We start from the raw sequence: 16,896 nt of genomic DNA, 5'->3' as shown, positions 1-16,896 counted from the left end.
ATTCTAATCAGTTGGCTAATTAGAACTCAGCTTTGCCTCTTTGGTAGAATCATTTTATGCACCATTCAAGAATAATAAACATTCACACCCTGGGCTTTTTAATGATCCAAGGCAATGGAGGATTGTACAAAAAGGTTCACCTCTTGAGCACTAGGCTCTGCAAAAAGAGGGAACCTGTCTGCAGAGATAACAGCTGCTCGGCGGTGTCTTATCCTAGCTGGGATGCATCCCAGACTCTGAGAGACAGAGAGCAGGCGGTACTTAATAATCTTAATGATCACAGCTTGCAGTTTGGGATGAAGCTCAGTGGTAAATGGTCTGAGGGTACAGTGCGGGGGTAGAGCACCTGCCTAGAATCCCCCAGTGAGGAGCTGGGGCATGACTCAGTAATAGAATGCCTGCCTAGAATCCCCCAGTGGGGAGCTGGGGCATGGCTCAGTAATAGAATGCCTGCCTAGAATCCCCCAGTGAGGGGCAGGGTATGGTTCAGCAAGGTCAAGGCAGCATAAACCTAAAACAGCTTCACAGCATTTGGAGAGTCAAGAGCGGAGAGAAATGAATGCATACGTGTTAGACCTCTTTTCTCGGTCTCTTCTCTATCCTTATCTAGTCTAGGATACAAACCAAGGGAATTGTGACCACTCATATTCAGGGTGGGCAGTACTCCATCAATTGACCACCATCAAAGAAAACCACTCACAGGAGGCTGGAAAAACAACTCAAGGTTTAAGAGTGCTTGTGCTCGCCGCTCTGGCAGTGGACCCAAGTTCAATTCCCGACACCTACCTTGAGTGGCTCACGATTGCCCCAACACCAGTTCCAGGGAGTTCTCTGCCCTTTTCTAGCCTCCGCATACATACCGCATATATTCAGACAAACCACATACACATAAATAAAGATGAAGTTTAAAACATTTTTTTTTTTAAGAAAATTCCTCAGATATGGCTCACAGGCCAGACAGTCCCTCACTGAGACTCTGTTCCCAGGGATGAGTCTACATTGTGTAAAGCTGAAGCTATATGAAACTGAGTGTCACAAATGGCTAAACTATATTCGCTGCTACTTCAAACTGTGACATGTAAATGAGTCAAGTGTTAATTCTGTGGGAACTGGAATGAGGTCGGGAGGGATTTACCTTCCTGGGCTGTGTGATGCAAGAAAACCTTGAGCTCTGTCTTGAGGTAGTGGCTCAACAGATAACCTGCTCTTCTCGCATGCAGGAAGTCCTGGGTTCAGTTCCCAGCATGCACCCTCACACAGCTCTGCCCTTCAGCATCCTCAAGGAGCGCGTGGGGGCCGTGAAGCCACCAGGAGGGGGAGAGATGTGTTTCAGAGCCCTGAAGCCTGGGGCTTCACCTTGACATGGAGAGGAGTCCTTGCCTGTTTTTATTGAGGTTTTAATTAGCAGTGAAATACAGTATATGTTCATTATTAGGTTGTAGCCAATTAGCAATAAACATTTTAATATGCAAATTAATTATATTAAAAAAGTCTGGCACTGGGAATTGACAAAGCCCTGTGTTGAAGGCTGGTGTGTGTGTGTGTGTGTGTGTGTGTGTGTGTGTGTGTGTGTGTGTGTACACTTCGTAAATTTCATAAATAACATCACCCACTCCTCATAAGGGCCCCAGCGACACACCAAAGTATGATTTCACCAAAATTCATCCCGGGGAATCAGTGAGTATATTGGGCTTACTCACAGAGGTTGGGTGATGGCTTCCTAACAGTGAGTGACCCCAAAGCAGCCTCCCAGTGGGTGGCTGGACTCTCTCGTGAGGGTCTAAAGACCTTCCCATCCCGTCCTTCTAGGAGGGAACGTCAGCCTTCTACAGCACAGGTCCTGGTTGATGCTTGGGCAGGCACAGCTGATGTGATAAAGTTGTCCGCTGCTTTCCTGGGAGGACCGTGTTCTCTTAACACATAAGCTTGTTACGTATTGGGGAAGGAGTGAGTAAGGAACATTAGGTCGCCCCAGAGCTGCATACTAATAAGTTAATTACCACGCGCGCGGAGGAGGACAGTGCCCAGATGCCTTTTGTAACTCACTGGAGGTTCTCCCCCACACTGACCCATTCCTTAGAGGCCGGAACCTTAGACTCTTTCCGTCATGAATTCGCCTGACCTGTGGCTGCTCCTGGTAAATGTGCGTTCTGTGCAGGGAGATGCAGTGCAAGCCATGGGCTTAGAGGACTTGCTGTCTGGGACAAGGCATTTTCTCGCTGACAGATTAAAGGCTGGGAATGGAGCTTCGCTGGTAGAGAGCTTGCTAGCATGCGTGGACTACTGGGTTGCATCCCAGCCCTGAGTGAACCAGGCCTGTAATCCCAGCCCCCAGGAAGTAGAGGCAGGGAGATCAGGAGTTCAGGACCATCCTCAGTTACACAGGAAGTTGAAAGCTGGCCTGGTTCCATGACGTCCTGTTTTCAAAAAGGTGGGGGGATTTAGTAGATATGTATATGTTGTTTGTTAAGATACTGAAGGAGAGGGTTTGTGTGTGTGTGTGTGTGTGTGTGTGTGTGTGTGTGTGTGTGTACACATAGGTGCAGGTGAGCATGCACACTTGTGTTCATTCCAGTGTGGATTAGCAGCACAGCAGTGTTGGTCAGAAAGCCATCCACCCATTGAGACAGGGTCTCTCACTGGCTTCTTGGAACTTACCGCTTAGACTCGGCTGGCCAGATGGGGAGCCCCAGGATCTGGGGAGATGGCTTATCAGATCCAAGTTCAGTTCCCAGTACTCATGTTGAGTCTTGCACACTGCCTAGAATTCCAATTCCAGGGGACTGGCCTCTGCAGATATCTAAACACCCATGGTATACACCCTGATAGACACATACACATAAATTTAAAAAAATCTTTAAAACTGAAACTAGACATCAGAACATTAAATATCTAATGAGTAAATTATTATTATTATTATTATTATTATTATTATTATTGGTGGTGGTGGTGGTGGTAGGGTGTGTGTGTGTGTGTGTGTGTGTGTGTGTGTGTGTAAGTGTGTACACAGGTGCACACGCACTGAGGTCAGAAGAGAACTTCCGGGAGTCTGTTCACCAGTTCCTCATGATATCTGGTGATGGAACGCCGGCCACCAGACGTGCACAGCTATGGCTTTGGCGTGGTGTGCGACATCACCAATATCACCAGTAATTTTTTAAAACTCTTTAAAATAAGTCTTTCTTATCTCCTGAATATTTAGAGAAGCCTGTGGTTTATAAATCATTTTTTTATTTATGTAGTTTGTTTTGTGAGATATATTCCAAGTCTTTTGCTATGCCGAAGATTTTTGAAATTTGTTTATTTATTGGGAAGGGGTGCGCACATGCCAAGGCACATGTGTGGCAGTCCAAGGACATCTGGCTAGCGTTGGTTCTCTTCTTCCATCACGTGGATACCAGGGATCGAATTCAAATCATCAGGCTTGGCAGCAAACACCTCTACCCGTGAGCCAGGCCACTGGCTCCTATGATACTAGAGATTTTTATTGTGTTTGGATTAAACCATGTTTCTGTCCCATGGAAGTGAGGGACACTGGCTTTCTCTTTGTTTAAGCCTTCTGTGTGTATTCATTGTCCCTTACCTTTCCTGGTTGTTTATTTACTTTTCCAGCACTGGGGATTGAACATAGGGTGTGTTCTCAACAAGTGCTCTGCCATTAAGCCACACTCCCAGCCTTTCACTGGGGGATTCCGTGCATACACTCCACTACTGACCAGCATCTCAAGCCTTCTTTCTGCATGTTTTGTGTGTGTGTGTGTGTGTTGTATACATGCACATGCAAGTAGAAGTCACACATCAACATCTGCTGTCTTCTTTGTTTATTGTCCACATTATCTTTTTTGGTTTTTTTTTCAATAGGGTCTCATTTTGTAGCCTTGGCTGGCCTAAAACTCACAGAGATCCGCCTGCCTTTGCCTCCCAGGTGCTGGAATTAAAGGCGTGCGCCACTATGCCCAGCAGCCTTATCTTCTCAAATGCTGTCTTTTCTTTCCCTTCACCTCAGTGATTGGGTGAAGTGGGGAACTAGAGACTCCAGGGGTCTGCCTGTCTCCGTTCTTCCTGTGCCAGGGTGGTCACGGACATCCATGACCCCATCTGGTTACTCCCTCTTCCCCATTTTCTTACATTTGTTTATTTTGGGGCGGAGAGTGGGCAAGCTTCTTTGCATGGGTGTTAGGACACAGCTTACAGAGAAGTTTGTCTTCTACCATTGGGTTTGAGGGGTCAAACTCAGATCGCCAGGCTTGGCCAAAACTGCCTCTACCCAAGGAGCCACCTACATTCAGTGGCTTGAAACTGCCGGGAACTCCAGTTCTGGGGGGACCCAACACTCCTTTCTGGCCTCCATGCACTTACACACATGTATATATACCACCACCACTTCACACACCCAGGTAAAAATCAATTTAAAAAACAAATTTGGGATAGGGTCACACTGTAGAACCAGGCTGGCCTAGAGCTCTCTATGGAGACCAGGCTGACCTTGAACTCACAGAGCTCCACCTGTGCTGTGAACAGGGGCCTGAGCCACCACATCTGGCTAAATCAATCCTTTAAAAAGTAAGAATTGAAGAAGACACCTCTGTTCTTCATACCTGCTCCCGTACCCACACATTCACATGCATACACATGCACCACTCATACACAGGCATGCAATAAATAGCTATATAATATAATAATGTATAATAAATGGTTAAAGCATGCAGGCATAGAAATCCTGTGACACTTCTACAGAACCATTCCCTGGTGTAAGACTGTTCATATTTTCTTATTTACTTTTCCTTCCTACGAAATCTGTAGGCTGTGGCAGAGTCCACATGCATGCATACCATAGGCAGATACCAGCAGGCCCCGCCCATCCCTGGTTATTAAAAAGCTCTATGCTTTTGATTGCCCTACTTTTTTTCTTGTAATACAAAAATAACCAAGCTATTAGAATCCTTTATGATCCAAAGCAGAACATTAGTTTTATTATATATGGAAAATGGCTCCTTAAACATCAAAATGACATCTAATTATTTCCCACTGGCTTGTATTCTATGCTATTATTTTATTGTAGTATACTGTCCAATTACAGAAACGACTCCAAAGAGGCATAATTTTTCTGGCTTAATGTGTAATTGTTTATTGAGTGTTTTTCTCATTATGGCGATTTTTTTTTCCTTTTAGAATTGCACTTATAAAGGAACTTGCTTAGATTTTTGTAAATTGATTATTATGTAGTTAAAGAAATCAGGCATTCAGACTCTGGGTGACACTGTGTTCAGAACTGAAGGAGGTGTAAGATTTGAGGGGACCCTTCTGTCTTTTAAAAAACAAAACAAAAACCTGAGGCTGAAGGGCTGGAGAGATGGCTCTGCCCTGCAGAGCGCTTGCTGCTCTTGCAGAGGACCTGAGTTCAGTTCCCAGCATCCATGTCTGGCGGCTCTAAACCACCTGTAGCTCCAAGTCCAAGGGATCTGACCTGAAGCCCTCTTCTGGCCTCTGCGGTCACGTATACACACGCACATATGCATACACATAAGTAAAAATACGTCTTTACAAAGGTAAAGTTGTATTAAAATTCCAACAGCAATAAGCTGTATTGGTACCCAAATACACATTTATTTGTTTCTATTTGAGGAGAAGATGTAATACATCATTGTGTAAAATAATGCATTCTGTGTTCGTTTAAAAATTAGTACCAGCCGGGCGGCAGTGGTGGCGCACGCCTTTAATCCCAGCACTCGGGAGGCAGAGGCAGGCGGATCTCTGTGAATTCGAGGCCAGCCTGGACTACCAAGTGAGTTCCAGGACAGGCGCAAAGCTACACAGAGAAACCCTGTCTCGAAAAACAACAAACAAAAAACAACAAACAAAAAAAATTAGTACCTAAGCCCCCCCAAGCAGCAAGTGTGATATATATATATGTGTGTGTGTGTGTGTGTATATATATATATATATATACCAGGTCATTAGAAGGGCTGTTGACAGTGACTAGCTTGAAGTAAGTAGCAGAGTCAAGTGTGGTGGCTCAGGCCTGAAATTCCAGCTACTTAGGCTGAGGTAGGAGGATGGCAAGTTCAGGGCTTGTCTTAGCAGCAGAGGGAGTTCGAGGCCACACTGGGCAACTTACCGAGGAGAACTTGTCCCCAAATGTAGACATTCCTGCAAGTGCTGGGATGTAGTTCAGCCATAGAAGACATGCTTGAAATCCTCCCATGAGGGGCTGGAGGGTGGCTAATCCCAACAGTGGCTGCCTAGAAAGGCACTACGCAGTTGACAGGAAGCATCACTGGAGAGTGTAGGGTGGTGAAAGAGATTGGTGGCATAACTGGGTGTTTATGGTGAAGGTGGTCCAGCCAGAACTGAACTAAGAGGGGATGGGACATGGGTCATGTTGGGCTGCATGCAGCACACGGCAGCCTCTGAAGGACATGTGTCTGAGTGCTTCAGTCGAGACAGGGTAGGTAGTTCTCAAGCCTCCAATCCACATCTACTGTTCCGGTGACCTGAATCACCATCTGTGTGCAAGGACTGGGGACATGTCCTTTGGGCTCTAGACACTGATCTGTAGCATTTTGTCCGTGGGGTTATTTCTGATAGCTGAAGTCAGCCCTCTTTACCGCACCCTACACTTGTGGAGACGTGTAACTTCAAGTTTGTATTGGAACGTATTCTCTTTATGCTACATTGAGGACAAGAAAGCAAAGGGAGATGAAAATGGAGTGAGGCCAGGCGGTGGTGGCCCACGTTTTTAATCCCAGCGCTCGGGAGGCAGAGCCAGGCAGATCTCTGAGTTTGAGGCCAGCCTGGGCTACAGAGCGAGATCCAGGACAGGCTCCAAAACTACACAGAGAAACCCCCATCTCAAAAAACCGAAAGAGAGAGAGAGAGAGAAAGAGAGAAAGAAGATGGCAAGAGACGTTATTTTCCTATAAAGAATGTATTGCACAGATGGACTGGTGGTTGGGCTCAGTAGGTAAGAATGTTTACTCTGCAGGTCTGAGGACCTGAGTTCACACCCCTAGCACTCGATGGTGTGTGCCTGTGACCCCAACACTGAGGGGAATATGGAGAGAGGGGAATCACTGGGGTCTTCCTGGGCCACAGTCTAGCTCCATTTTCAGAACGAGACCCTGTCTCAAAAAAAAACAAAAACAAACAAACAAAAAAAAAACAAAAATAAGGTGGAAGAGAGTGATAGAACAGGGTACCCAATGTCCGCTGGCTTCCACGTTCCTGTACGGGCACACAGGCCCCCACATATCCGCGCGTATAAACCACACATTCTCATACACACCAAAAGTCAACCTAATGGTTAATAGACTGATCCTTTAAAACAGAAAAAACAGGGGTTGAAACCGAGTGTTTGCCTGGCACTTATGAAGCCCTGGGTTTGATCCCCAGCATAAACGAGGCATTGTGGTGTGCACAGCTCTAACCTCCCAACAAAGAGAGTATTGGTAGTGGGCGATCTGAAGTTTAAGGTCTTCCTTGGCTGCATATAGAGTTCAAGGCCAGCCTGGGGTGTACGATACTCTGTCTCAAAAATAAAGAGGACAAGGAAAAGGCTTAGTGTCACACGAGTATAATGGTGGTCTCCTCCATGTGACCACACTGGAATGTTGAGGTTGTTAGGGACACTGGGAGATGATGCAATTCCAAACTTAACTGAGAGGGGGCAAAAAAAAAACACTGAAGTCCCTCTTTTCCTTCTCTTTCTTTGACTAAACATTCAAAGGCTTAGTTCCACTTCTATCTCCATTAGAACGGCTTATGGATTCATTCTAGAAGTTTCTAGAATGTGCTCACACATAAACCACTCAGACAGATCGCACTGGGTTAGCTACCGTCGGTCCCCATGCGGGCCATCGCGGATAGTGTGAACAGACTGGGGAGCAATTTTACCCCTGCCCCTCAGGAGTATGTATATCCAGGATTGCATTTGCCAAGATAGGGAACGTCTCTCCTGAGGAGAAGCCCAGTTCTCACAGTAAACCCCCGGGGACAGGACAGGCGTGTGGCTCTGAGAGGACGCTGTTTGCTCTTGGCTGAGGCTCTGAAGGCATAGCTTCTTCCTGTATCATATAACATGGGACGGCTCTGGGCTCTGGGAACTCGGCAGAAACGTGCTGTGAGCATTGGCTCAGTGGGTCAAGTGTTTGCTATGCAAATGGGGAGACCTGAGTGCAGAGTCCCAGAAGGGACATGCAAAAAAAAAAAAAAAAAAAAAAAAAAACAACAACTAAGTGTAGTGACACACAGCCCTGGGGAGGTGGAAACCGGAGGGGAAGTGAGGTGAGTACATGGTTGTTGCATGAGGTAGGCCGCTTCCTTTGGAAGAAGGATTTTACAGGTGTTTTGGCAGTTTCTGAAGTCCGCACTGAGCCAGGTCTGCACTGCGCATGCTTAGGTGGCACAGTCTCGTGTCCTTGCACAGTGCTGGGCATGGGATATGATTCCAAACTGCCTGCTCTTTTCCTGGTCCATACCAGACAGCGTGAGGATTGTGTGTGACGTTGAGATCCCAGGGTTCTTAAACACTATGGGAAGCATCCAGGCCCAGCCCCAGTGGGTGCCAGGTTATTTCTTTTATTCTAATTTTGATCTGCCATCTACTTGGCTTTTTATCACTCTCTCTCTTTTAATCTTTAAAATATTACATCTTTGTGCGTGCATGTGTTTGTTTGTGTGTGTGTGTGTGTGTGTGTGTGTGTGTGTGTGTGTGTGTGTGTGTGTGTGAAGGCACCCATGTAGAAGTCAGAGGACAGTTTACTGGAGTTGATCCTCTTCCACCATATGGGTTTGGGGGATCAAACTCAGATGGCCAGGCCTAGCAGTAAGCACCTTTACTCACGGAGTATCCCGTTAGCCCTTATTACTCTCATTTCCTAGACTAGGCTACAAAGGAAAGGAAATGTTTAGCAGCCAGGGTTGGCCATGAAAGGCTCTTTGTTCTGATCATACAGAGCATTAGTTACTCTGCATTTACTGGGCACAGACACCCAACAGAAACAGCTTAAGGAAGACAGACAGCCACCCATCGCGACGGGGAAGGCATGGCGGCAGGTGCAGAAGGTGTTCCGTCTCACGACATCCACAGTCAGGAAGTTCAGAGAGAGAAATGGTGATGTTCAGCTTGCTTCCTCCTTTTCGTGAAGCGCGGGACCCTGGTCTGTGGACAGCCAGTGCTGCCCTCCTTCTTCGGGGTGGGTCCCCCCACCTCAGTGTGACTTACATAGACACTCCGTCATGGACACACCCAGAGATGTGTTTCCATGGCGATTCTACACGCCCGTTAAATTGACAATGAAGATTCGCCCTCACAGATGGCCACCATGAAACCGGCGACTAACATGCCTCTTGGTGGCAGATCACTGACTGTGAGCTAGCCGGAGCATGGGACATAAGCTGGAGCGCTGATGCTTTATCGGTGTTGGGGTCAGGTAGAGGGAAACGGGGAACGGCCAGTCATTCTGGAGGGTAGGCTGTGGTCCCTATCAGACTAGCCCATCCTGGGTAACCTCAGTAAACTGCAGCCGCCACGCTGTATTTGTGCGCATGCCCAGGCATGCCGCCACGTGTGTGGTGGTCAGAGGGCAGCTTGCAAGTGTTGCTCATCTCCCACCAACATGGACCTCGGGATCAAACTCGGGCGTGGTGGCGTGCACTTTTCACCTGAGGAGCCATTTTGGTGGCTTACTTAAACAAACAAACAAACAAACAAAAAAACAAGCATCCATTCACTAGGTGGCAGTTCTAAAGTGGTGGAAGCAGTGACTTTGAGGGCGGAGGAACTCATTTTAAAATTTAATACCCCCCCCTTCTTTCTGTAATACATTTTCATGGTAATACATTTTCACGACAGAGACATTGAGAAGTGAAGAAAAAAAATAATCATGGGCCCAGAGCCATGTTTTGCTATGCAATTTTGTCAACCTATGCGTACGTGTGCATGTTTACACAGGTCGTTTTCAGCATTGAGGCCAAACTGACAATATTTGTTCCATTCCTTCGTGTAATTTCGTCCAAGTGGTTTCTGTTGCCTTGTTTGATTTTTTGAGGGAGGATCTCATGCCGCCAAGGCTAGCCTCAAACTCCCCCCATAGCCAAGGCTAGCTCTGAATTCCTGACCCTCTTGCCTCTGTCTCCCAAGTCCTGGGATCACAGGTGTGTGCCACCACACCTGGCTCTGCCGTCTCCCTGCAGCTAGTATGGAAACACTGAGCGTTCAGTGCGTGGTGTCCCTTGTGAAAAGCACTCACAGAACTTCCGGCGTTTTCACAGGACGCTTGCAAGGAGTTACCACCTTTGAGCCGTAAGTGACTGGACTTGAAGACTGCTGTAGTTCGTCAAAGGGAAAACATCAAATGTCACCCTTACCAACCCGATACCTATCTTACTTCATAGCCAGGCACTGGTGGTGCAAGTCTTTAATCCCAACACTTGGGAGGCAGAGGAAGTTGGATCTTGAAGTTCCAGGATAGCCAGGGCTACACAGAGAAATCCTGTCTCAAAAATAAAGAAGGTTAGAGAGAAGTAATTTTTTTTTTTTTTGAGACAAGGCTTCTCTGTGTAGCTTTGTTGCCTTTCCTGGAACACACTCTGTAACCCAGTCTGGCCTGGAACTCACAGAGATCCACCTGCCTCTGCCTCCTGAGTGCTGGGATTAAAGCTTTGCGCCACCACCACCTCCACCTGGTGAGAAGTGCTTTTTTTTTTTTTTTTTTACAATGGCATAATAGGCTTGGAAGCATAGAAATCCTTGCTTACAGTGAAGATGTTATGCTTAGACGTGGGCCAGCGGGATGGCTCAGTGGGTACAGGTGCTTGCTAGCGAGGCTTGATGGCCTGGGCTTCATGCCAAAGGTGCACATGGCAGAATCATGTGGGTCTCTGGAGAGCCAACTCCCAGAAATTGTCCTCTGACCTCCACATGCACAGTGGCATGCTCCTGACACTACATAACTATGGACCATGCATGACAAAGGCATTTGTGTGTGTGTGTGTGTGTGTGTGTGTGTGTGTGTGTGTGTGTGTGTGTGTGTGTGTGTTTATAGGAGGGTTGGTTTGTTTGGGTTATTTTTGTTTGGATTTAGTTTCTCTCCATGTAGCACTAGCTGGGCCTCATACTTTCCTGAGGGGTGGGCAGGGTCAAGGTCTCTACACAGCTCTGACTGTTCTAGAACTTACTATGTAGACCAGACCAGCCTCAAACTCACAGAGATCCGCCTGCCTCTGCCTCCCAAGTGCTGGGATTAAAGGCATGCACCACCACCTACAGCAAGGTCCCAAATTCTAAATTGCCATTCTGTATTAGTTCCTTTTCATTGCTGTGACAAAAATGCCCAACTAAAGCAACTTCAGGAAGGAGGGATTTGTTTGGTTCACAGTTCAAGGATACACCAAGCTGGGGACAGCTTGGCGGTAGGAGTGTGAGGCAGCTGGTCACATCGCATCTGCAGTAGACAAGCAGAGAGAGATGGATGCTGGTTCTCAGCTCACTTCCCCCCTTATATTCAGCCTGGAATCTCTGAATGTTGGACGTCTCTTGCCCACAGTGATGGTGAATCTTCTTAAACCTAATCTAGAAACTCTCTCACAGACATGCCAAGAGGTTTGTCCACTGGCGCTTCTGGATCCTATGGACATGGTGATCAAGGTTAACCGTCATAGATACCATGGTCAGCCTTCTGGTGAAGTTCTAAGGATAAAATTCAAAGGTCAAGCATGGTGGCACATGCCTATAATTATAGCACTTAGGAGCCTGAGGCAGGGGGATGACTGAGTTTGTGTGTGTGTGTGTTTTCGGGGGGGTGGGGTGCGCAACCAAACACAATGATACCATTTCCGGAAAGTCTGTGTAAATAAAACCAGGCAAAACAGAGGTCAGTTCTGGGTCTTAACAGCTGCACGATGTCCAGTGAGGTTTAGAAAGCTAACTGAGGCTGTGTACAGTATTGCTTTTCTGATCATTGTGAGTCAGACAGATTGAAACACCAGGAATGGGGTCCAGGGATGGTGGTCAGTGGTTAGGAGCCTGAACTCATCTTGCAGAGGACCAGAGTTCAGTTCCCAAGCAGCCATGTCAGGAGGCTGACTCACAACAGCTCCAGGAGATGGGACAACCCTCCTCTGGCTTGTGTAGGCACCTGGGAGTACACACAGGCACACGTATGTACACAGAAATAAAATCCAGTTTTAAAAGAGCCAATAATGCCTTCCAGTTATTGCCTCAGCCAGGCAGCACACTACACATTTCTCAGCTCTACTCCTACAGGGTGGCCTCATCTGATGAGAACTGTTTCTTAGATATTTGGTTCATATCTCCCCCTCTCTGTTCTCTCATTTTATTTGTAGTTTTTGCATAATAAGCACTTTGAAAAAAATTACAGGGCAGTGGTGGCGCACGCCTTTAATCCCAGCACTCGGAGGCAGAGCCAGGCGGATCTCTTGTGAGTTCGAGGCCAGCCTGGTCTCCAAAGCAAGTTCCAGGAAAGGTGCAAAACTACACAGAGCAACCTTGTCTCGAAAAACTAAAAAAAAAAAGGAACCTTGTTCTTATTCTTATTTTTTCTGGGTCTTTCAGTTTCTGCTTGGGATAGACCCCAGGGCCTTGTACATGCAAAGTGAGTGCGCCTTCATGGGGCCATGCCCTTAGTGTAGCTAGCCTGTAGAACAGGTTCTAGAGTGTGTGTGATACAGTCACAACCACAAGACTTACAGTCATCATGGCCCGATGACTAGAACAATCCACTTCTTTCCCCCCCAGCCTCCTGTTCTGTTGGTTGGTTGGTCTGGTTTGAGTGGTACTGGGGATGGAATTTTATGCACTCTAGCCTGTACCCTGAGCCCCTCAATAGGGGCATCCTAGGTAGGCGCTCTGTATTGAGCCACACCCCTGGCCCCTAGCTGGGAGAGGTGGCATTCTAGCCAAGGGCTCTACCCCCAAGTCACTTCCTTAGCCTTCACTGGAGATGATATTATCATTGATTTCCTCCCCAGACACATACAAAAGTACTTACTCACATGGCATCCCTCTTTTTATATCATTTATTTATGTTACTTATCTTTCCAGGGTGTTGTTCCATGTTTATTTATTTATTTGCACATCTGGGTATTTTCCCCACATGTATGTCTGTGCACCACATTTGTGCCTGGTGCCTTCCGAGGTCAGAGAAGCGGGTTTGAGTTCCAGGGGACTGAAGTTACTAATGGTGTGCATTTCCAGAACTGTGGGAGTCCGGTGCCGGGTGGCAGATGTAGAGTCTTGTGGGGAAATGTCACGTACTCTGTAAAGCTGGCATGTCCTTCTGGGTCCCTTGCTGTCTCTCACAGTCCCCCTGCTTTTGTCTCTTCTCTCTCCCCTTCAGATCCAGAGCTAGGTGTTGGCCCGCTGCCTGAACACGACCACCAAGATGCGGGGCCAATTGTCCCCAAGATCTCGGGTCTAGAGAGAAGCCAGGAGAAGAGCCAGGACGGTTGCAAAGAGCCTGTCTTTGAACCCGTGGTGCTGAAAGACCCTCATCCTCAGCTCCCCCAGCTACCGTCCCAGCCCCCGGCGGAACTCCAGCTCCAGATTCCATCTCCGGACCCAGACCTGGTCCAGCGCGCGGAGGCTCCGCCCCAGTTTCCTCCTCCAAGTGCACAGCCAGTCCAAGGCCCCCCAGAAGCCCAGCTGCAGCCTGCCCCACAGCCTCAGGTGCAGAGGCCACCCCGGCCGCAGTCCCCCAGCCATCTGCTGCAGCAGGCCCTTCCGCCTGTGCAGTCACATCCCTCCTCCCAAAGCCTCTCCCAGCCACTGTCGGCCTACAACAGCAGTAGCCTGAGTCTCAACAGCTTAAGGTGAGTGACCCTAATCTTCCTCCGTAGGGCAGGGGTCACCGTGCAAAAGCTCGGAGACCCTAGTGCCGTGTGTTTGCACCTTGCCCTGGTTTTCCATCGGTGGGGCTGAAAGACAGGGAAAGGAACTGTTGGTGGGGTGTGTGGGTCTCTTGGGTTGGGTGTTGAGGACATTGGTGGGTAGAGGGATAAAATTCCTTCAGGGACTTGAGGTCATACAGGAAGGAGCGAAGGGGGGCTTCAGAAAAAGTTGGAGGAGCCAGGCGTGGCGGCGCATGCCTTTAATCCCAGCACTGGGTAGGCAGAGGCACAGGCGTGAAGATCTCTGAGTTCGAGGCCACCCTGGTCTACAGAGTGAGTTCCAGGATGGCCAGGGCTACACAGAGAAACCCTGTCTCAAAACAAACAAGCAAAAGTTGGAGGTTGTACCAGGGCACCCTCGTGGAGGGCAGGGGTGGGGGCGGGGCAGGCATACTGAGGCACACTTGGAGATTTTTTTTTTTCATGGGGAGAGTGGGAAAGGAGGCTATGTGCCTCTGGTGGGGGCTGCATTTTAAGAAAGCCGTGCTGATGTTTCCAGAGGCCTGGGACCCTAGGAGTTTGGGTTTCTTTTGTTAGGCGGCCCTTCCTCCAGCTGCCCTGCTGCGGGTCACCCAGCTCTGACTGAAAGAGAATCCCTGCCGGAGAGCCGAGTTCCTTTTAGCTCTATGGGGCCTCACAAAGGAAAGTTGACAGAGCTGCTCAAATGGTGTCTGCAAAGAAGAGGGGAGAGATCAGCCTCTAGGGTGCTAACTCTAGCTCTTTGTTACTGCCTCCCGGTGGATGGTTTAGGGACTCCTTAGCTTCCCGTGTGCCTTCCCCACAGGGTCAGGTCCGTCTCTGAACCAGAAGAGCGATGTGTTAGTTGCTTCTCTTGTTGCTGTGGTAACACACTTGACAGAAGCGATTTAAAGAAGCGAGGCTTTCTTTTCACCGTCGGAGGGTCCAGCCCATCATGGGGGTGGGGGTGGGGTGGGGAGGCATAGCGGCAGGAGCCTGAGGTGTGTCTGGTGACGTGGCATCCACAGTCAGGAAGCAGCGGGAGATGGATGCTGGTGCTCAGCCTGATTTCTCCTTTTCAGTCAGTCCAGGAACACCACCACCACCACCCCACTCCACCCCCGACCCCCCCCTCCCCCACTCTGTAGCTGGAAGTTTTCCTGTGTCCCACCTGGTCACTGCAGCCGCTCAGACCCAAGTAAACACACAGAGGCTTATATCAATTACGAACTGCATGGCCGTGGCCTATGGCTCAGTTTTCTTGCTAGCTAGCTCTTATAACTCAACAGCCCGTTTCTATCCATCTATATGTCGCCACGTGTTCCATGGCTTTACCCTGGACGGCGGGATGGCGTCTCCTTCCTCCTCTCCTTTCCTCTTCCTCTCCCTCCAGTTGGAATGTCCCGTCTAACCTTATTCTGCCTCACCATTGGCCAAACAGCTTTATTTACCAACCAGTCAGAGCAATACATACTCACAGCGTACAGAAAGATAACCCACAGCACCATTCCGTGAGGTGGTGCTGTCCACATTCAGGATGGGTCTTCCCATCTTGAACCTAATCTGGATGAACTCTGACCTATACGCCCAGACGTTTATCTCACGGGAGGTGAAGCCCTCCCTAGCCTGACCCCTCACTTGTGCTGCATTCATTCCCAAGGTGACAGTGGCAGAAGTGGGGGAGGGCTCAGACAATCATGTTATGCTATCTTCTTACCTCAGCTGCTAGTGTGGCTCCTGGAAGGTGGGAAGGCTGGATGGACCCCTGCTAGGGCGGAGGTGAAAGTTTTACAGCAGAAATAGGAGGGATCCTGACGATTGAGGCAGGAGGAACCACCTGAACAGGGTCTGGGGGGTGCATCCAGCCACGGAACGTTAGCTCCTGGCTGCTTCTGTGTCTAGTAACTAGGGTGGTACAGAGCTGTCTGTGGTTCACAAGGCTGCTGGGAGCCAGGGAGCATTGATGAAGAGGAAGGGGGGTAAGTCAGGCGTGTTGGATGGCTGTAGGCAGGGAGATAGGACTTTTGAAATTATATATTTATTTGTGTGTGTTTGGATGTGTGGGCACGTATGTGCCAGATATGGAGGTCAGAGGGTATCTTGTAGAATTCAGTTCTCTCCTTCCATCATGTGGGGTCCCAGGGATTGAACTCTGGTTGTCAGGCTGTAGGCAAGAGCCTTTACCCATTGAACTGCCTCACCAGCCAAGGACTGACTGACTTCCCTCCCTCCCCCCCTCCCCCCCTCCCTCCCTCCCTCCCTCCCTCCCTCCATCCCTCTCTCTTTCCTGGGGATACAGCTTATTTGGCAGAATGCTTGCCTGGCATTCATGAAATCGTGGGTTCCACCCCCAGCACTGTATAACCTGGCCGCGGTGGTGCACAGCTATAATTCCAGCACTAGAGGATCATGAGTTCAAGTTCACCCTCTCTGATATAGTGAGATGGCGACCAGCTTGAGCTACATGAAACCCTGTCTAAAAACAAAAACAACAACAACAACAACAACAACAAAACACCGTCTTTTACTGTAATAAAGGGGAAGAAATTGAACAACAGAAAAGGAATTGCTGGCAGGGCGGTGGTGGCCCACGCCTTTAATTCCAGCACTCGGGAGGCAGAGGCAGGCAGATCTCTGTGAGTTCAAGGCCAGCCTGGTCTCCAAAGCGAGTTCCGGGAAAGGCGCAAAACTGCACAGAGAAACCCTGTCTCGAAAAACCAAAAAAAGAAAAAAAATTGCTGACTTTCCTCTCCTTTTCTTTCTTCTTCCAGCAGCAGAAGCAACACCCCAGCCAAGACCCAGCCCGCCCCTCCTCACATCTCCCACCACCCCTCCGCCTCCCCTTTCCCCCTCTCTCTGCCCAACCACAGCCCCCTGCACAGCTTCACACCCACCCTCCAGCCCCCCGCCCACTCACATCACCCCAATATGTTTGCCCCTCCCTCTGCTCTGCCTCCTCCCCCACCGCTGACGTCTGGAAGTCTGCAGGTGCCCGGGCATCCCGCGGGGGGCACCTACTCAGGTAAGATG

The 16,896-nt window shown here is 48.8% G+C and overlaps 1 protein-coding gene across 5 annotated transcripts in view; it reads left to right on the top strand.

Annotated features, from left to right (window-relative positions):
* Positions 1 to 16,896, top strand: part of Auts2 (activator of transcription and developmental regulator AUTS2) — a 1,133,868-nt gene that overhangs the window by 1,078,261 nt on the left and 38,711 nt on the right. For 4 of the 5 annotated variants that reach the window (XM_076560553.1, XM_076560552.1, XM_006971337.4 and 1 more), the window contains exons 7-8: positions 13,359 to 13,830; positions 16,638 to 16,888. In XM_076560553.1, coding sequence (XP_076416668.1) covers positions 13,359 to 13,830; positions 16,638 to 16,888 — 723 coding nt within the window. The remainder of the gene's footprint in view (positions 1 to 13,358; positions 13,831 to 16,637; positions 16,889 to 16,896) is intronic. The other variant, XM_016002484.3, reaches the window with a different exon arrangement.

The sequence above is a fragment of the Peromyscus maniculatus genome, chromosome 23 (genome assembly GCF_049852395.1).
Source record: "Peromyscus maniculatus bairdii isolate BWxNUB_F1_BW_parent chromosome 23, HU_Pman_BW_mat_3.1, whole genome shotgun sequence".
NCBI lineage: Eukaryota > Metazoa > Chordata > Mammalia > Rodentia > Cricetidae > Peromyscus > Peromyscus maniculatus.
The sequence above is the reverse complement of the archived record's forward strand: the minus strand, read 5'-3'. Positions and strand labels throughout refer to the sequence as shown.